Here is a 21347-nt window from a genome sequence, read left to right on the forward strand (position 1 = left end):
AAATGATAATCTCTTCCTGTAATTGTTATTTATAATTCATTTCTTACTCTTTTAGCTCAGTTGCATGCTTAAAATTTATAAATGTCAGATCTTGATTAAACTGGATCTCTTGTTTCTCCTCATCATTAATTTTTAAAAAATCAGTATTCATCTTTGATATCTAAGCATTTTGAGGATTTTGACACTCAAATTTTATCATGAGGAAGTATGGTCTTAATGCAGATTATTTGAAAAGGACAGAAGTATGGTTTCTAGTATTTCATTGCTGCCAGTAGAAAAAGTAATAAACATCCCAATTTTAGCAGACTTAAAAAAAAAAAAAAGGAAATCATGAAGCATATTCACAACTACTGTCTGTGCACAGTGTCTTTTATTTGGTGAACTTAATACAAATTGGTCATTTTTCTCAAATCTGAGTACTTAAAAAATTTTTTTTTAATGTTTATTTATTTTTGAGAGAGAGTGTGATCGGGGCATGAGAGAGGGAGACACAGAATCTGAAGCTCTGAGCTGTCAGCACGGAGCCCGACATAGGGCTCAAACCCAGGAACTGTGAGATCATGACCTGAGCCGAAGTCAGACGCTCAACCAACTGAGCCACTCAGGCACCCCATGAGCAGTTTGTTTTAATTGGCAATATTGAATTTGATTAAGTGGTTCATCGCTGATATGGAGTAAATAAACATGAAACAAGTTTGTATGAAACAAGTATGAAACAAACTTACACATTCTGTTGAGACTTTTAGAAATGTACAATTTTTTTTTAATAAGTAGTAGTTTTAATGGGGATTCAATATTCAGCTGTTTCCCTTTAGGCTCCTGCAAACTCCAGAGACTTCAGAATGTTTTTTATTACTGTTGGTTATCAAATTTAAATGTTCACTTGCCAGCCCACTTCCTCTTTCTTGGAAGAAGTAGAAGTTATTTTTAGAACTCTGATTTCCTGATTAAGTGGAGTCAGGAATTCCAACAGTTCTCCCTATTAAAGGATATGCTTGCACATGTAAGGAATGTTCTGTTTACCTAGGGTTTATTTAGTTCAGAAATATCTTAAACCCTGGGACAAGTTCAGCCCTCCCTAAACTGTCTGCATCTGCGCCCTCTGCTCAGCTTTACCTTTGAAAATGGAAATGAAACTACTTTCCAAAAGAACCCACCCTTCTATTCTAATTTAGCAAAAGCATTAGTCCTAAGAAATTAGTATTTTGCCATTGCCATATTTGGTGGTCAGAATTTCAGATTCGAGAAAGCACAGTCTCAAGAGAATCCATTTTTGTACGTTGATGATATATTCTGCTTACCCAGAGATAGGCGTCATTTTAACTTTTTCTTTGCTAATCTGATTAGTTCTGTGCCCCATTCCCTGGGGATAATCCCAATGACAATGCCCCGAGGCTCTCTTAAAAAGCCTTCATCAGCAGGGCAGTTGGATCCAGATTTGTTAGCAATACTTGTACCAACCTGTCATCAGCTTCTCCCCCTTGCAGAGTATGTAGATGAAACACCTAATACTAAAACATTTAGGGAAAAATGACTTTGAGAATGAAAGCATATGCATAGGTGGAAAATAAATATTTTTATGGCCAGCATTGTCTGATTTGTGCATTTATTCATATGATCATTTAAAAAGAGAAAGGAGGAAAAAGAGGAAGGGTCAGCCTCTTTATGCTTTCATTTCCTGCGTCAGGGCAAGGGCTTTACCTCCAAAGTACTGTTTTCATAACACTTCCCCTGTCTTACAAATTCCTGGAACACCTAGCAAATTTCGGTTTTTTTCCAGGTTTGTCTTAAATAGCAAAGGCTGACAGGAGAATGCCTGAGACCACCACGTAATATCTAGATGGTTGTGTTTGGTTTTTTAAGTAAAAGGGTGATTATTAAGTACTAGTTGGATAGATTTAAGATTATAAATTGATAGATCAGAAGTGTAATCTCATTCCAGTTTAACTTCATTACTTGATTACTTAATTTTCCAAGTATTTAAATTTTTATTTTTACTTTTATTCAGGTAACTTCATTAGTTGATTACTTGATTTTCCAAGTATTTAAATCTTTATTTATACTTTTATTCAGGTATTAACATTCATACAATAAAATGCCCAAATCTTAGACATGCAGTTCAGTGAATACACACCTGTCTAAACACCACCCAGATTACGATATAGAACATTCCCCGTATCCCTTGTGCCTCTTCCCAGTCCATTCTCCCTTGCTAAAGATAACTTAGGCACTGTTTTGAATTCTATCATTGTATCTTAGTTTTGCCTATTCTTGAGCTTCATATAAATGGAATCTTACATACAATACACATAATCACTCATGAATCTCGTATATTTTATTCATCATTATGTCTTTTGAGATTCGTCTACATGTTTGGGTGGAACAATAGTTTATTTGTAATTGCTGTCTCAAATCAAACAATAGATGTTGTTTGAATATATTACAGTTTATCCATTGTGCTGATGGTCATTTTAGTTGTTTCCTGATTTGGGCTGTTATTAAGAGTAGCACTCTTCTACATGTCTTTTGGTCCACAATTCTGTTGGGCATGTGTACCTAGAAATGGAATTGCCAGCTCATAGAATAGGCATATGTTTAGGTGTAGTATATATTGCTTTACAATCTCACTAGCAACGTATGAGAGTTCATATTCTTGTCAGCATTTGGTAATACATTTAAAGACACATTTTCATTAGGAGAAATCAGAGATGGAAGTGGAAAAAAGAAGAAACTTTACTTATTCTTACTCAAATTAGGACCTGTGTCATGTTGTATTTAATATGCTTATTCGTTTCTCCTTTTGCCTTGCCTTCTCATGCCAAATCAATATTTTGAGAATATTTACTACATCCCATTGAAAGGAAAAAAAAGGTACAAAAACAAGCAGGAAGAAGACCTAAACAAATGGAAAGATACCTATGTTCATGGATTGGAGGACTTGGTATTGTTAAGAACAGTACTTTCTAAGTTGATCTACAGAGTCAACAATATCCCCATCAAAATTCCAGCTGCTGTTTCTGTAGAAATTAGCAAGCGGATCCTAATATCCATATGGAAATGCAAGAGACAAGAAACCCAGCATGGTCAAACTTGAAAAAGAACAAAGTTAGAGGAGTCCCATGTCTCAAAGCTGTAGTATCAACATAGTGTCATAGAGGCGTAAATATAGATCTATAGACCATGAAATATAATGAGAGTCCAGAAGTAAACTTTTTAATTTAAGATTAGTTAGTATTCAACAAAACAATCCAAAGGGAAAAGAATAGTCTCTTTTAAGGAACGATTCTGAGACAACTGGATATCTGCATACAAAAGAATGAAGTTGGACCCCTACCTCCCACCACATACAAAAATAACTCAAAATGAATCAAAGGCCTAAGTGTAACAGCCAAAGTTACCAAACTCTTAGAAGAAAATGTAGATGTAAGTCTTCGTTACGGTAGGATTAGGTAGTGATTTCCTAGTTATGACACTCCAAGGAATGAGCAACCAAAAAATACATATTGTACTTCATCAGAATTACAAGCTTTTGTTCTTTGAAAGACACCCGATCCAGAAAGTGAAAATACAACCCTCAGAATGGGAGGAAGTTTTGCAAATCATGTCTGATAAGAGTCTGGTATCCGGAATATAGAAAGAACTTTTACAATTCAAACTAAACAATCCAGTTTGAAAATGGGCAAAGGATACAAATAGGTATTTCTCCAAAGAAGATAAATGGCCGATAAGCCCAGAAAAGAAGGTATTTAAACCTGTTAGACATGAGGGATATGCAAATGAAAATCACAGGATACTACTCTACACTCACTGGCATGGCTTATATAAAAAAGACAGTAATGTTGGTAAAGATCCAAATAATTGGAGCGTTCCCATATTACTGGTGGGAATGCAAAATGGCCCAGCTACTTTAGAAAACAGTTTCCAGTTCCTCAAAAAGCAGACATCAAAGAGTTACCATTTCACCCAGAAATTCTCTTCCTGGGTGTATTCCCAAGCAAACTGAAAACATACGTCCCCATGATAGTGTGTACACGAATGTTTATAGCAGCATTATTCACAGTAGCCGAAAAGTAGAAACAGCCCAGTCTGCATCAGCTGATGAGGAGATAAACAAAATGTGGTACATCATGCAAAGACTATTAAAAAAGAATGAAGGACTGATCCATGTTATAACATGGATGAACCTTGAAAACATGCTAAATGAAAGAAGGAAGATACAAAAGGCCACATAAAATATGATTCCATTTATAAATGAAAGGTCCAGAATGGGCAAATTCATAGGCAGGAAGTAAATCAGTCGTTGCTCAGGACAGTGGGGAGAGGGAGATGGGGAGTGACTGTTAATGGGTAAGGCGTTTCTTTTGGGAGTGATGAGTTACAAATTGCTGATGATTGCACAACTTTGAATATGCTAAAAACCACTGAGTTGTACATTTTTTTCAGTTGTACATTTTTTTTCAGCTGTACATTTTTAAGAGGGTGAATATTAGAGGGTGTGAATTATAGCTTAATAGTAGGAGGAGAAAAACTGAAAAAGAGGAATGGTGGAGTACAATTTCTTATATAAACTGTAATAATTTGTAATAGTCAAAGTAATGGAATAGAAATAAAAACCCAGAAAGGTAAGAAAAGGGCCTGCTGAAGAGAAGCCCTGCCTAATCATAAAGTATTGCATTTTAATAAACTTAATCAGTTAGCTCATATTTTATAGTGGATTTTCCCACGTGTGGTTTAACACGTTAAATATACCAGATTGCTCCACATTTACATCTTCCTCTACATAATTGGCAATATCGTAATTAAATCTAGGGGAGGTAAAAGCATACCCAAGATCATAGAGCTAAAGCATCTCCAACTCAAAAAGTTTAAGGGTAAAGAGAAAAGAAACATATGGTTCCTATGAAAAAAATAACTTTAGGGCCAGTAGTGACTCTCAACACACCAGAACACTGCTGCCTGCCTTCCTGACACATTTGGAAAAATCTAGGGGCATTTTTGGTTGTCACAGATTGAGCTATGAGGTGGTGGTATTGGCATTTACTCCCGAGGGGTCCAATAATTCTAAGTGTTCTTCAGGACTCTGGACAACCTTAACAACCAAGAATTGTGCCCCAAATGCCAATAGCAGTCTCACTGAGAAATACTGGCAATGGTTGACTGAAATTTTGCAGAATGCTCCCTGTTGGAAGATGGAGCAGTGACAGAAATTTTAGAATGGGAATTTGGAAGTGTTACTAGACAAGAGAACTAGTTCCCAATTTAGATTCGGCTCCTCGCCACTCAGATGTCAATACTGGAGAGACAAGTGATGTTGGGAAGGGAAAGGTTGCTTTATTCAGAAAGCAGGCGATATGGGAAGCTGGTGGACTAACATCTCAAAGACCATCTGCCCCGTCCAGCGGAAGCCAGAGGATTTTAAAAGGGAAGGCACAGGAAAAGGCGGGGGGGCGCTACATGCAAGAGAAGCAGGTGCCCAGGCAGCTACTCCTCTGTTGATGTGAGTGTGAACAGAATTGCTGGCAGCAGCAGTAGCTGTTTTCAAATGTAATCAGGCCTTATCTTCTGGGAGAGTTTCATCTTTCACTCCTCAAGGCCAGTGGTCTGCAAATCTCAGGGAAAGGCAGTCAGGTCTGCTATAGATCAGGGACTTGAGTCAGAATAAGCTTGAAGCAGTTTACCCCTTAATTCTGGTTGCAGTGCTATTGCAAAGGATTCGGAATCACAGGAAATCTCTGGGCACCAACTCTTCCCCTAGGAACAGATGGATCAGGGCTCAAGAATCAAGGAGACGTGTGGCCTTGGCTGTGGTGGTGGAGACAGGGTTAGTGTCACATTCCTAAGAGTCAGGTAAGTCTCTAGGGCATGCTTCAGCAGGCCACCATCAGTGACTTTAATTAAACAGATACTCAGTTATTCTTTTTTTACATTCCTGTGAACTGCCATTCCCTTTTAAGTCCTACTTAATACAGAAACTAAAGGGGATCTGTGAGCGGTGGTTAGAGTACAGTCTTTGAAACTAGAAGAACCAGGGAGTTCAAATCCTGGTTCTTCCTCTTGGAGTTACTTCGCCCTCTCCTGGTGTTGGTTTAGTTTCCTCAGGTGCAAAATAACTCTTATATTTGCCAGTTTCTAAAAGTGAAAGGAGGATAACCCTACTAAGTCTGTTCTCCTCTCAGAAATTGCGGATGTGGTGTAGGAAAGACACTGTGGTTTAAGTATTGAGCATGAAAAGAATTTTAATTCTCAGCCTAGCTTTACTTGTCTCTCTTGAAAGTGTCATCGTGATTGCATCTGAGATTTTCTACCGTGCAAATAATTTACAGTTCTTGTAACTGCTGTAATAGCAACAATTAAGGCAGATCTGATTCATTCTTCACCTCAGCCCAGAATACTTTGAGCTGAGCAAGAGATTGAGCTGTTGTCCTAACGTTGGATTTAGATGTAGCACCACTCGTATAAGAGAATGCCAAGTTAATTTACATGAATATAAATCAACATATTCTTCCATTCACTTACAGTAGACTATACAGTAGTATCTTATTAAGGGATAAGGCTGGCTGGTAATGGACTTGGTAATGTTTAGAGATGCAATAACTGAAATGAAATACAGTTTGGAAATTGCTTTACCAGCCAGAGGAAAGGGAAGAAGCATTTAGCGAGCCTGGCACTGTGCTCACTATACTACATACTTCCTGTGCCTGGAAGGGAATCGGTGCTAAGAGCTGCCATGATCACTGTAGCAATCGCCTTTACACACCTGGTTTGCATGTGATCTCATTTACCTGATAGGATAGAGACACTTGTTTAAGAGATCTTTAAGATATAACCTCATTTTAGATTGGAGTGCAGACACATGTTTAATGTAGGCAAAGTAAGCACACAATGTGTGAGATTATTATTATTTTTTTTTTTTTTTTACTGCTTCTCAAGAGAAAAACCACTGGAGTGAAACAGTTGCTTTTCACTTGGCAGTATAATCCAACAAAGTAAAATATTAGAAAAAGTAACTTTCCAAATAGCAAAAATAAGACATCTGGACAGATGATTAAACTAAAAGATTGATAGTTAAAGTCAGTTCTTAGACCTAACGTATTAAAGGGACACCATGTGAAATATTCACAATGTAACATTTCTGATAGTTTAAATTAGAACAAGGTGATGGGTAATATTTGTCCATATTTTATCCTTCCTTATGACCCTTACCTTAAGTTAAAGCTGAAAACTAATTGAAACCATCCTTGGCTGTTTTGTTTGGGGGACCCTCAATTAAGAAAACCCTTATCTACTTTGAGATTATGATCTTAAAAAAGGAGGGAAGGGGAAGAAGTTCTTCAATTTCAAATTCTTCCAGCCCGTTATAATTAATTGGAAAGTGTAAGTCTGAAGAGTAGCAATAATTTTATTTTACTTTTCCCAGGAAAACAGATTATATCAGCATATCCAGGAAATCTAAGAAGATTAGGAGCTGTGTAAATGGAGTATGATGTGAGTTAGGGGGGTCAACTCTGGCTGAGCGTCATTTATATTTGCGTCCTTGATTAAAGTTGAAAGATTTCAGTTACACTGGAATTTGCAGACTCAAACACATTGTGTTGATTATAAGTTATATAAAAAGCTTATCAGCTAAATTGACAATTATATTGCTATTTAAGCAGGTGAGTACATGCTATATTTTTTGAAGCCTAAGTTCTGAGTGGTTAGCACTAATGCCATTTCAGACAAAAGGTCTGCTGCCTTTTGCATCCCCTTACTCTGTACATAGGTCTTGTCCTGTTTTTTTTTTAACCAGTCCTGAGACTTCAGAAAATTTGTAACTCCTAGAACACTGTCTTTGCTGATTGATACCTGTCTGGGAGGGCTTACCAAATTTTACTTGAATGATAATCTAGTAGTTCCCTCAAACATTAAATTTACATGGCTGGCATTGCTGAGGAATCTGGATTAAGACTTGATAAAAATATTCCTTTTGGAGAGTATCTGGAATGCATTTGGTACAACTTCACAATCTGTTTAGCCGGGTTAATAATTACAGCTCCAAATCTAATCCTTTCTTGTAAAGGTGACTTAAAGTTAGGATTACATAGTGATTATCGATAGGTAGGTAGTTGCAATGCCCTGCCTCTTTAGGTTTTGTTTCCTTAAAAGACTAAATCTATTTAGTCACACAATCTATTGATCCTTCATTACTTCCTAAGCATACAATGTATTACAAAGAAGTTGAGGACTAAAAGTGACCTATTAAAGTTACGTTACATTTTCTGAGAAATTAGATTATGTGCTTCTATTTCCTTTTCTTTCTTTCATGCCAAGCTATAGATTTTTGTTAAGGAGGTTCTAAAAATGGTTTCATTCTAACCATATTGAAGAACTCCAAAGACACAGCCACACAGTGAGGCTTAGTTGTAAAGTCAAAGAAAATCGGTATAAAGGTTTTTTTTCAAAATTGCTTTGATGCTTTTTATCATTCTTAAAAGTAAAGATTTATGTTTGCAAAGTAGAGAAGAGTGCTGGCCTCTTCTGTTACCATATATGTTCTTAAAAGGATAAAGACAATTTAAGAGTTAGATTTTTTAAAAGAAGACTAAGCCTTCATTTTTACCCTTTACATGTTTTAAATCCGAGTCAGCAGGGCGTTTACCTGGCTCAGTTGGTAGGATGTGCAGCCCTTGATCTTGGGGTCATGAGTTTGAGCCCCACACTGAAAGTGGAGTTTACTTTAAAAAAAAAAGAAGGAAGAAATTCTTGTTAGATCATTCTTCCAGCGTACTATAACTTGCAGCAACTCTGTGGTAAGAAAACTTCTTAGAACTGAGCTAGCAGATTGGGTTTAAGTAGCAGTTACACTTCTTGCATTAATATTAACTAGTATATTAGGTGATATGTCATTCAAAATAGGTAACTGTGTTGTCTTTAAAATTCACTGTCACCTCAAAAAAGAGGAATAACTACTTAGCCACTTCCCAGTATGTGTAAATGGCAAAGCTTACTGAATTGTCTGTTATTGGTCTATTTTCCCTATTATTATCTTTGATATTATTAGGTCACACCACAAGAAACTGCCATTTTTAGGTCACAAATAGTCAAATATTAGCAGTTCATGGTTCAGGCTACGAATTTTGTAGGATAAACAGACCACCGAACTCTTGTGATTCGCTACCGTTTCTGACTGAGTTGACTTCTTTCTTTGGCACTGGTCTTGACACTTCCTCTCAGCCTCTGTGCCCATACTCACAGCAGTGACTGCAGCCCAGTGTGCTCTTCATGGTGAGTTCCCTGGAAGAGCTGCCTTCCACTTGTCTTACACTTGCCCGGTGTCTCCTTAGGCTCCGCACGCATCTATCCCCAACCCTGTTCATTTGCCATTGCTGTTTTAAAACTAGGACACAGATACTCTTACTCAGTAAAGGGCTAAAATCTTTAAAGTTTGAAAAATGCATTATTTCTTGGTGTGGTGTAGAAGAAAAAGCACTGACAGACTCAAGAAACCTTGATCTGCCTCCTGCTGAAAGAAGAAGTAATTTAACATTCGTGGGCATGTTTCTTTTTCTCAGTAGTGCATTCTTTTACTGTACTCATCTAAAAGCAGTTAGGATCAAATGAAATTGAGTTGTTAATTTCTTTTTTTTTTATTCATTTTTAAATTTTATTTCAATTGTGTGTCTATGATGCTTAGATATATATTGAGGAGAGAGCCCTTTTTAATCTCAACTTTTAATAGCTGCTAACATAAAGGTTGGTAATTTCTGATGTCCATTAGCACGTGAGTAGACAAATGTAGGTGACTCTATACAAAGGAACAGCAGTCAGCAGTAATGGGGCTGCCTACTCTGACGGCCTTCAGGTTGTGTTATGTGAGTGTCATTTTATGTTTTTAATGTTTGTTTCTTTTTGAGAGACAGACAGAACGTAAGCAGGGATGAGCAGAGAGAGAAGGAGACACAGACTCTGAAGCAGGCTCCAGGCTCTGAGCTGTCAGCACAGAGCCTGACATGGGGCTTGAACCCACAAACCGCGAGATCATGCCCTGAGACGAAGTTGGCCGCTTAACCTACTGAGCCACAGGCACCCCCCCCTTTTTTTTTTAATGTTGTGAGTGTCATTTTAGATATATGTTCTCCAGGGTCTCTTCTTGTCTGGGAGCAGATGGTGATGAATAGTGCCCCTGAGATTTTCACTTCCCTCCATTAGAGAAAACTTGCTTAGAATGATACAGCAATTAAAAAAGTTAAGGTCTTCATCTCCTAAGATTTTTTTCTTTTCCTTGATAATTTTTCTTGATATTCTTGGAATGGAGAAAAAAAAAGAAGTTTTTTTTAGAATGAAGCCTTACCATTTGCAATGAAAAAATTATTTTTCAGCTCTTCAGTTTGTGAGGATAAAAAGGTATTATATAGTCTTTTGCGTCTGGCTTATTGCATGTAACATATGCTTTTTCAGATTTATCAGCCTATTTCCCTTCTCCCTTTTATCATGTCCCCCTCCCCCCCTTTTCTGAATGTATGGAGCGTATTTACAGTAGCATTCTGTGCGTCCTTGTCTGTAGGTACTCTTGTTTCTGGTCTATTGCTATTGACGTACCTCCTGGTTACTGGGAGTAATTTCTTGAATGGCTGGAATTTTTTATTATGTGCCAGACCTTGTAAATTTGACATTATTGGGGGCTTCACTTCGTTGCATTCCTTTAGGTAGTGTTGGGCTTTGTTCTTGGAATTCGTTGGGTCCTTTTGAGACTTGCTGTTAAGGTTTGTTAGCGTGAATCTATACCAACGTTTAGTCTAGGGCTAATTTAGCTCCATGACTAGTGTGACTCTCAGGGCTCTCCATTTTGGGAGGTGAAAATACACACCATTGCCAACTCTGTATGAGCTCTGGGAACTGTTGAGTCTGCTGCTTTCTGCTGGATTTTCCCATCCCCTGGTGGTTTCATCTCAAGCACAAGCAGATGACACTCCGCCAGAGGCTCAAGGGGACCCTCTAGACCTGCACACTTCTCTCTTTGCACACCTCTCCCTCCTTTCCTGTATGCTGCCCAACAAATTCGAGCCACCTTAGCATCCCCAACCCCGACCTCTGGTGTCCTCAACTGAGAAGACTGGGTCCCTGTCCCCCGACAGCAGCCTGGGACCTGCCTCTAGGCAGTCGGGGCGCAATCCAGTGGGTCCTGTCTTGTTTTGCCTCTCCCCTGCAGCACAGTCCCGCACTGCCTGTGGCCTGGGGTTGAAAACCATTGTGTGTACCTTTTGTTTCATGTGACCTGTCCAGGTCGCCTCTGTTAACAGCAGAAAGGTAAATCTGGGCCCGGCTATTTTACTAAGGCCAGAGGTAGAAGTCTCTTTTTCTAAATGTAGAGTTGAGTGCGAATTAGTTATTTCTAGGGAAAATCTTGGGCACAGGGCTTCAAGATTCTCAATATACTTAAATGTAACATACTTTAATGTCTGCTTTATTGTAAGACATATGTCATAGCTTAAATGACGTTCTTTGGTGTTCACAGTAAGCCAGTCTGAGTGTTATTCTCTGGTTTACTTGAAATTCTTTACACAAAGTATTAATTTTGGGTTATTTGTAAAAGACTTATCTAGGGTACCTTTTCATCAGTGGATGGATATGTTCGTGTTCTAAGGACGTTTGTTAACCATCTGTGTTTCTGATCGTCTGATTAACTTATCTTTGGAAGTGTATGACATTTGTATGTTAAAAATATGAATTTGTTGGTTCTCTAATATATGTGAGAAGATGACTGCAACCTTTTCCTATTTGTGAGTATTTGTGGTTGGGAAGACCCTTAAACAGTCTGAGCCCTTTGCCAGCTGATCTTTTGAATTTAGGCTTGCTCTTCGTAACAGAACAGTTAGTTGTTTGGATGTCTGTTCATAGATTCACCTCCCATAATGTGGAAACCCAGTTCAAATATTTAGTCAGTCAGCTGTTTGTGAAATGTTTGTTAAAATCCATCCCTATGAAGAGAAGATGAACAAATGGATTAAAAATACGGTTTTACATTATTACAGATACGCTATTGTCTGATAGTAGTTTCAGGGAAATGGTAACCTAAAACCAAACTCTTAAGAGCAAAGTTTGGGGCTCTAAATGGCTCCATCTATGGTCTTATGTGTAAAATTACTTGCAGCATAGTTCATTGGAATGAATATTGAAGTCAAGGGACCTAGATTCTAGTCTCGGCTTTGCCGTGTTAACATGTGATTGCAGGCCGGTCACCACCTTGGTGACAGTCACCTAACCTATAAAACGAAGATAACAGTTAATATTCTACCTACTCTTACGGAATGGTAGAATGTTAAATGAGGTGTAGCGATGAGCACATTTAAGGATGCTAATGTGCCATGAAAATATTAATCATTAAACTTCATTTTGTACATTAGTACAAAATCTGCTGTCAACCCCTACTGTGACAGAATACAAAGCAAGATTTGTTTGTATTTATATTTCATACAGTTTGTTATGTGAACTATTTTATGTTAGAAAGGAAGAACCAAACATAGGACTAATTGATAGAATGGCGAAAAAGGAGATTGCTCTCTCTTTTCCACCTCTTTTTTCTTAGTGTATTTTTGTTTTCCTCCTCGTGATTTTCCAGGCAAAGAATGTATACAGCAGTTAGCTGAAAACACCAGGTATTTCAGAAGACGTCTGAAAGAGATGGGCTTCATCATCTATGGGAATGAAGATTCTCCAGTGGTGCCTTTGATGCTCTACATGCCGGCCAAAATTGGGTATGTTTTGTTGCAAACTATAGATTTGCCTCTCGTTAGACTTAAGCTTTTTGTGCTGTTAGACTCAGGCTTATGTGTTTTGTTGGAAAAATTGTCTTGGCTTCATTATATTAACCTACCTTCATTTGCTAGAAACTCCATAGATAAATAGTGGATTCCAATTTATGAAATATGTTAACTTGTTACTCTTTCATTAAACAAATACTGAGTTCAATGCCCTCTTCTAAGGGATTGGTCAACGAACCAAACACAATAATAAAAATCCCTGTCCTTGTGGAGCTTACGTCCTAATGGGACAGGAGTCAGTCAAATGTAATAAATAAGTTATGTAATTCGTCAGAAGATGTTACATGTTATGGGGAAAAGTAGAGCGGGGCCTGGGGGTGGAGAGTACCCTGGGGGCGGGCAGACGGCAGTATTACATGCACTGATCAGGGCGAACCAGTAGGAAGGGAAGGTGACTTGTGAGCCTGAAGGAGCCAAGTTAGCCACGTGGAGGAAGAGCTTCTATGCAAATGCGGTAACACAAGAACACGCTTAGCTGAGGGGCAGCAAGACAGCGAGAGGAGCTGACATGCAGCCCCAGTAGGGAGCGCAGAGCCTCGGGGGTTGCACATTACACCAGTTTCTTTGATTCGTGCAACTCGCGTGCAACTCGAGGACAGTGAAAGCCTTGCTGTGGAACAGCTTCCAGTGTCTTTGAGAAGCCCAGGTATATAATGAAACCGGAAGACATTTGAAAAGTAATATGGAAAAAAAAAAGAAAGAAAAGTAAGTCTTTTTTGTTGTAATGTTTATTTCTGAGAGAGAGAGCTGGGAAAGGGCAGAGAGAAATTGACACACAGCGTCTGAAGCAGGCTCCAAGCCTGAAGTGGGGCTCAAACTCACAAACTGCGAGATGATAGCCTGAGCCAAAGTCGGACACTTAACTGACTGAGCCGCCCAGGCGCCCCAAAAAGGAAGAAAAGTAATATGAAGTGAACAAATACAGTTATTTGCAAAGTAGGCAAAACTGCATCAGAGATAGAAAGGAGTTTAGTGTAAACTCGGTAAAAAAAGGATACGGATCCTGGATAAAGATCGTTTCTCAGGTTTAATTGAACTCATTAAAGAAGCAAAGATTTTTATTCATCTTTGTTTTTTTTATTTTATTTTTATTTTTAAAACTCTTTTTTTTAATAGTTTATGGTCAAATTGGTTTCCATATAACACCCAGTGCTTCTCCCCACAAGTGCCCCCCACCATGACCATCACCCCCTCTCTCCCTCCCCCTTCCTCTCCCCATGGTCCCCTGCCAGGTCTCTCCTGTTAGACCTATGAGTGCAAACATGTGGGATCTATCCTTCTCTGCCTGACTTTTATTTCGCTTAGCATGACACTCTCAAGGTCTATCCACTCTGCTACAGATGGCCTTATTTCATTCTTCCTCATTGCCATATAGTACTCCATTGTGTATATATACCACATCTTCTTGATCCATTCATCAGATGATGGACATTTAGGCTCTTTCCATGATTTGGCTATTGTAGAAAGTGCCGCTATGAACATTGGGGTACATGTGCTCCTATGCATCAGCACTTCCGTATCCCCTGGGTAAATCCCTAGCAGTGCTATTGACTCCCCAGTGCCCACCATGGACCCTGGCACTCAGAAGGCACTCAATAAATGTTTATTAAAGTGGATATAACAGGGAAAATTAAGGTGGGGAAGTATGGTGATGCCACAGATAATGAGAAGGAAATTGGGAAAAGGTGCCCACTGAGCAGAAAAAAAGAGTTCAGTTTTCAATAGGAATTCCTATGCACATTTGGCAATAGAGCCTGATGGGGAATGGAGGAAAGGAGCCAAAGCAGAGGTGTAGGATTTTCTCCCTCTTCTTTAAATCGAATTATCATAAATAAATAATATCATAAATAAACCAAGAGTTGTCTGGCCTGAAGGACTTAGTCTAGAACTGTTTCTTTATTATTTTTTTAATATTTATTTTGAGAGGGGGGGGGAGGGGCAGAGAGAGGGAGAGAGACAGAGAATCCGAAGCAGGCTCCATGCCACCAGCACAGAGCCCGATGTGGGGCTCAAGCCCATGAACTGTGAGATCATGACCTGAGCCAAAATCAGGAGTTGGATGCTCAACCATCTGAGCCACCCAGGCGCCCCTAGAACTGTTTCTTTAGAGAGGACAGTGTCTGACTTATTGTACACAGGGGACACTGACTATGTGCATGATGATTAAGATTCAGAAAGGGTGAATAAAGCACTAGACCATTTGGGAAGGTGGCTGAAGATGCAGGGTGCTCAGGGTGCCAGAGGCAGTAAGCAGGCTGGCTCTTGTGTAATTGGTTACTCATGTAACTAAAACGTGGAGGACTTTTTATTCTCAAGCAAATGTTTTAAAGAGCTAAGGGAATAGTCAAGAAGGAATAAGGTAGATCAGCAAGAGGAAAAGACAAAAAACAACATAATTGGCAAAGAACTTATGTGAAAGTTAGTGTTCTGTCATTTAGACAAGATACAGATGTACAGTGAGGTCACATGCCACCAGTTTGGTTTAAGGTGGAGAGTCAAATAAGATTTGTGTAGTCTGGGAAATGAGCTGAAGCCTGGGGATGAGTTTGCCTCACAGACACCAAAGGAAACCCTAAATTCCAAAGGCAGCTTAACACGCAAGTGAATCAAAAATACGTGGTCTTTGGGGCACCTGGCTGGCTCAGTCCAAAGAGTTGTATGACTCTTGAGCCCCATGTTGGGTAGAGATTACTTAAGTAGGTAAATAAACTTCAAAAAAGAAAAGAAAAATACCTGGTCTGGAGAGCTAATGCTAGGCAGCCATTCTGCCACAAGAAAGACATCTGTGTTACAGCAGATCTTCTGCATCTGTAATCTGAAGAATTGTTTAAACTGCCTGGCACAAAAATAGACACTCAGATCAGTGGAACAGAATAGAGGACCCAGAAATGCACCCACAAACCTATGGTCAACTAGCAGGAAAGAATATCCAATGGAATACAGACAGTCTCTTCAGCAAGTGGTGCTGGGAAAACTGGGACAGCAACATGCAGAAAAATGAACATGGACCACTTTCTTACACCATACACAAATGTAAACTCAAAATGGACGGAAGACCTAAATGGAAGACAAGGAAGCCACCAAGTTCTTGAGGAGAAAGCAGAAAAAAACCTCTTTGACCTTGGCCACAGCAGCTTCTTACTTAACACATCTCCAGAGGCAAGGGAAACAAAAGCCAAAATGAACTATTGGGCCCTCATCAAAATAAAAAGCTTCTGCACAGCAAAGGAAACAATCAGCAAAACTAAAAGGCAACCGACAGAATGGAGAAGATGTTTGCAAACGACGTATCAGATAAAGGGTTAGTATCCAAAATCTGTAAAGAACTTAACACACCCAACACCCAAAAAAACAAATAATCCAGTGAAGAAATGGGCAAAAGACATGAGTAGACACTTCTCCAAAGAAGATATCAAGATGGCCAACTGACACATGAAAAAATGCTCAACATCACTCATCATCAGGGAAATACAAATTAAAACCGCAATGAGATACCACCTCACTCCTGTCAGAATGGCTAACATTAACAACCCAGGCAAAACAGATGTTGGCGAGGATGTGAATAAAGGGGAATGAACCCTTTTGCACTGCCAGTGATGATGCAAACTGGTGCAGCCTCTCTGGAAAACAATATGGAGGCTCCTCAAAAAATTAAATATAGGGGGCATCTGGTGGCTCAGTCAGTTGAGCGTCCAACTTCAGCTCAGGTCATGATCTTGTAGTTTTTGGTTTCAAGCCCCCCGTCGGGCTCTGTGCTGATAGCTCAGAGCCTAGAGCCTGCTTTGGATTCTGTCTCTCCCTCTCTCTCTCTCTGCCCCTCCCCCATTCATGCTCTGTTTCTGTCTCAATAATAAATAAATAGCAAAAAATTTTTAAAAAATTAAATATAGAACTACCCTACAACCAGGAATTGCACTACTAGGTATTTACCCAAGGGATACAGGTGTGCTGTTTTGAAGGGGCACATGCACCCCAATGTTTATAGCAGTGCTATCAACAATAGCTAAAGTAGGGAAAGAGCCCAAATGTCCATAGATGGATGAATGAATAGAGAAGATGTGGTGTTGGGGCTCCTGAATGGCTCAGCTGGTTAGGTGTCTGACGTCAGCTCAGGTCGGGATCTCACAGTCTGTGGGTTCAAGCCCCTCATCAGGTTCTATGCTGATAGCTCAGTGCCTGGAGCCTGCTACAGATTCTGTGTCTCCCTCTCTCTCTGTGCCTATCCCCCACTCATGCTCTGTTTCTCTTCGTTTCAGTAATGAATAAACAAAAAAAATTTTTTTAAAGATGTGGTATATATATATATATACACTGCAGTACTATTTGGCAATCAAAAAGAATGAAATCTTGCCATTTGCAACTATGTGGATGGAACTAGAAGGTATTATGCTAAGTGAAATTAGAGAAAGACAAATATACGAATTCACTTCTATGAGGAACTTAAGATACAAAACAGATGAACATAAGGGAAGGGAAGCAAAAATAGTATAAAAATAGGGAGGGGGACAAAAACATAAGAGACTCTTAAATATGCAGAACAAATGGAGGGGTCCTGGGAGGTGGGGATGGGCTAAATGGGTAAGGGGCATTAAGGAATCTACTACTCCTGAAATCATTGTTGCACTGTATGCTAACTAACTTGGATGTAAACTAAAAAACTAAATTAAAACAACAAATTGTTGAAACTGCCAAACCTAATATTTCAAGGAGAAATTTTAAAATATTTTTAGTGTTTATTTATTTTTTGGTGGGGTGGGGCGTGGCCAGAGAGAGAAGGAGACACAGAATCCAAGGCAGGCTCTGGGCTCTGAGCTATGGGCAAAGAGGCTGAAGCACCTGGGTGGCTCAATCGGGTGAGCGTCCAACTTTGGCTCAGGTCATTATCGCACAGTTTGTGGGTTCGAGCCCCACATCGAGCTCTGTGCTGACAGCTAGCTCAGAGCCTGGAGCCTGCTTCAGATTCTGTGTCTCCCTCTCTCTCTGACCCTCCCCTGCTCATGCCGTCTCTCTCTCTCTCTCTCTCTCTCTCTCTCTCAAAAATAAATAAAAACATTATTAAAAACCAAACCTGCAAGCCAGGAAATCATGACCTGAGCCGAAGTCAGAGGCTAAACTGGCTGAGCCACCCAGGTGCCCCTAATGAACTTGAGTTTAAAACCTTGTCCTTGATGGGGTGCCTAGGTAGCTCAATCAGTTAAGCCTCTGACTTTGCTCTGGTCATGATTTATGGGTTTGTGGGTTCAAGCACCATGTCAGGCTCTGTGCTGACAGCTCAGATTCTGTGTCTCCCTTTCTGTCCCTCTCCTGCTCTTGCTCTGTCTCCTTCTCTCAAAAATAAATGAAATATATTAAAAAATAATAAATAAACTCAAGTTCCTTTTGAAGTCTCTGAACCACTGATGTGTCAGGATTACTTTAAGGCTATAACTGCAGATTACTTCAGGCAAGTCCTAATGAAAATTGGTTTCTGACAACTATATTCTTTACCTTTGTGAAGGAAACCATTGGGAGAAGACCACATTAGGATTGAATTAAAGAAGTCTGGCAATTTTCACTTGAAAAGAAGTTAGAGGACATTCTTAAGAGAAGTTTCCAATGCCTGTATCACCTCAGAGTTTAAATCATTCAGGACCAAACAACTTTGTGCTGTGGTTTATTGTTCTTCCTGGCTCTTACCCTGCTTTCTCCTTGCAGCGCCTTTGGACGGGAGATGCTGAAGCGGAATATCGGGGTAGTTGTGGTGGGATTTCCTGCTACTCCGATTATCGAGTCCAGAGCCCGGTTTTGCCTGTCAGCAGCTCATACCAAAGAAATACTTGATACCGTAAGTAGACACTTTGACCTTGATATAAATATACCTACACTAAGAACGCCTGGATATCAGATGAAATTAATCATCTATTGATCTTAAAGTTCTTTGAGCACCTGAGGTATTGACTGGTAAACTAGAGGAGGGAGTATACAATGCTGCTTAAAACATTGCAGTTTACAAAAAAAAAAAATTGCAAAGTCATTAGCATCACCCACTAGACCCATCAGGGCTCTGGGGGAATTTCTTGCTTTATCTTGTTCTACTCTGTCCCTTATTATGGCCCTTACAACTGAGTAACTCTCCTTGTACTGTTTCTACTGCAAGCCTTTTTATTTTTTAACTTTATTAATATTTTTAATCACATTCTGACATTGGGATATTAGAGTCAGAGTATTCTTGATACTGTATCTTTTTCTTTATTTGATTGTGCCTTTCAGATTTTTTTCAATAGATGTTCCCATTTTTCAAAACTCTTACTGGTGAATTTCTTCATTATTTTTCTGTTAACCCACCGATACCAGCTTTTCTTCCATTCTTTTCTGTTTGGATGTTTAAAAGCTTGATGTACATTTTAAAAAAGGTCTATGTCAGTCTGAGCAATGGCTGCTGCAGTACTCCGTGTCTGCCAACTCCGTGACTCCCAACGACTATACATATCCAGGGAAGAATTCAGATGAAACCAAGATACTGAAGTAGATTTCTGTTGCCAATAAATATGTTTGCCAGTTGAGAGTTCTCACCCTTTTCGTAAGATCCACTTAAGGAATTGTTTGATTTTTGCCTCCCGTTTAGTTTTTCTTGAAGCATAAAAGTCCATTTTTTGAAACCATAGGTTTCATGAGGTTGATTTATCCTAGGATATTTTATGGAGGCGAATGTGAGCCTCATGAGGTACAAATGAATTTTGTGTGAAATGAGCCGCATGAGATGATTATGTAGAAATGCCATAAAATTCACACACAGGAAAACCAAAACCAACCTCTGGAGCTAATAAACGTAGCTAGCAGGGTTGCAGGGTAAACAGCACAAAGTTGGTATGTTTCTCTAGACCAGCAGTGAAGAGCCTGGGTGGCTCGGTCGGTTAAACGTCCAACTTCAGCTCAGGTTGTGATCTCGCGGTTTGTGGGTTCGAGCCCCACATCAGGTTCTGTGCTGACAGCTCAGAGCTTGGAGCCTGTTTCAGATTCTTTCTCTTCCTCTCTCTCCACCCCCACTTGTGCTCAGTCTCTCTCTGTCTCAAAAATAAACATTAAAAAAGAAAGTTAAAAAGAAACAAAAAGGAAATGAAGAAAATTTCATTTATGCTAGAATTCAAAAGAATAAAATACCCAAGAATAAATTTAACCAAGGATATGAAAAACTTGTATACTGAAAACTCTAAAACTATGTAGATCCAATCTGGTGCCCATCAAAATTCCAGTGGCTTTTTTAGCAGAAATGGAAACGCTGACCCTCAAGTTCATATGGAACTATAAGGGGCCCCAGATAGCCAAAACAGTCTGGAAAGGGAAAATCTAAGTTGGAGGAGTCAAACGCCCCAATTTTGAAACTTACTACAAAGCTTTAGTAATTAAATCCGTGGAGCGCTAGCATGAGGACAGACATACACACCAGAGGTGGAATAGAATTGAGAGTCCATAAGTACACACCTGCATCTACAGCCAGCTGATTTCCCACAACAGAGCTCAGACCAGCTGATGGAAAAGAACAGTCTCGTCAGCAGGTGGTACTGGACAACTGGAAAATCACAGGCAGAAGAATGAAATCGGACCCCAACATGGGTGGACTGTGAAAACATTATGCTAAGTAAAAGAAGCCAGGCACAAAAGACCACATTATATGAAATGTCCAGAACAGGCAAATCCATAGGATCAGAAAATAGATTGGTGGTTTTCAGGGTCTGGAAAGAGGCAGGGATGAGGATGTGAGTATGGGGTTTCTTTTTTGAGGTGATAATGCTTTAAGATTAGATGGTGATGAAAGTTGTACACTTCTGTGAATATACTAAAAAGCCCTGAATTGTACACTTTCAAATTTGGGGCATCTGGGTGACTCAGTCAGTTGAGCTCTTGATTTCAGCTCAGGTCATGATTCCAGGGTCATGGGATCCAGCCCTGCTTTGGGCTCTGTGCTGAGCTGAGCATGGAGCCTGCTTAAGATTCTCTCCACACCCTCCCCCCACCTCCCCTCCTCCCTCTCCCCCTGCCACTCCCCCATTCTCACTGGCAGGCTCTCTCAAAAATAAAGATTAATCAATTAATTAAAAATAAAAGGTGACTTTTATGGCATGTGAATTGTATCTTAGTAAAACTGTTACTTTTAAACATGAGAAAGGCAAGGTTATCAGTCAGCGCTGGGGCACAGCTGTTCTAGAATATTCTCTTATTCAAGGACCAAACTCAATTCTGATTCATGTATTTTTTCCCCCTTCTCACTGTGTCTAGCATTTGAGTGTAGATTATTTGTTAACAGATGGTGGTACTTGTAACAGTTTCTTATTGCTAATCTAACCTGGGAGCCCACATAATGGCAAACTAACAGTTTCTAGTTACAATTTTATCTTCTATAAATAAATAAATAAATAAAACCAACTTACCTGAAACATTTGGTATGGGATCAGAGGAAATCATAATCTAGATCCTTTTGGGATACTATAGGTTTTATTTATTTTTTTCCTGTCTATTCATTTTCTTTTTTACACCAGTAAGAATACTAGTTTTTTCTTTTTTAATTTT

The 21347-nt window shown here is 39.3% G+C and overlaps 1 protein-coding gene across 1 annotated transcript in view; it reads left to right on the forward strand.

Moving 5' to 3' along the window:
- SPTLC2 (serine palmitoyltransferase long chain base subunit 2) overlaps positions 1-21347 on the forward strand; it is a 107911-nt gene that overhangs the window by 82992 nt on the left and 3572 nt on the right. The window contains exons 10-11 of the mRNA XM_029950492.1: positions 12599-12734; positions 18495-18624. Of these exons, the coding sequence (XP_029806352.1) occupies positions 12599-12734; positions 18495-18624 (266 nt within the window). The remainder of the gene's footprint in view (positions 1-12598; positions 12735-18494; positions 18625-21347) is intronic.

The sequence above is a fragment of the Suricata suricatta genome, chromosome 9 (assembly GCF_006229205.1).
Source record: "Suricata suricatta isolate VVHF042 chromosome 9, meerkat_22Aug2017_6uvM2_HiC, whole genome shotgun sequence".
Taxonomy (NCBI): Eukaryota; Metazoa; Chordata; class Mammalia; order Carnivora; family Herpestidae; genus Suricata; species Suricata suricatta.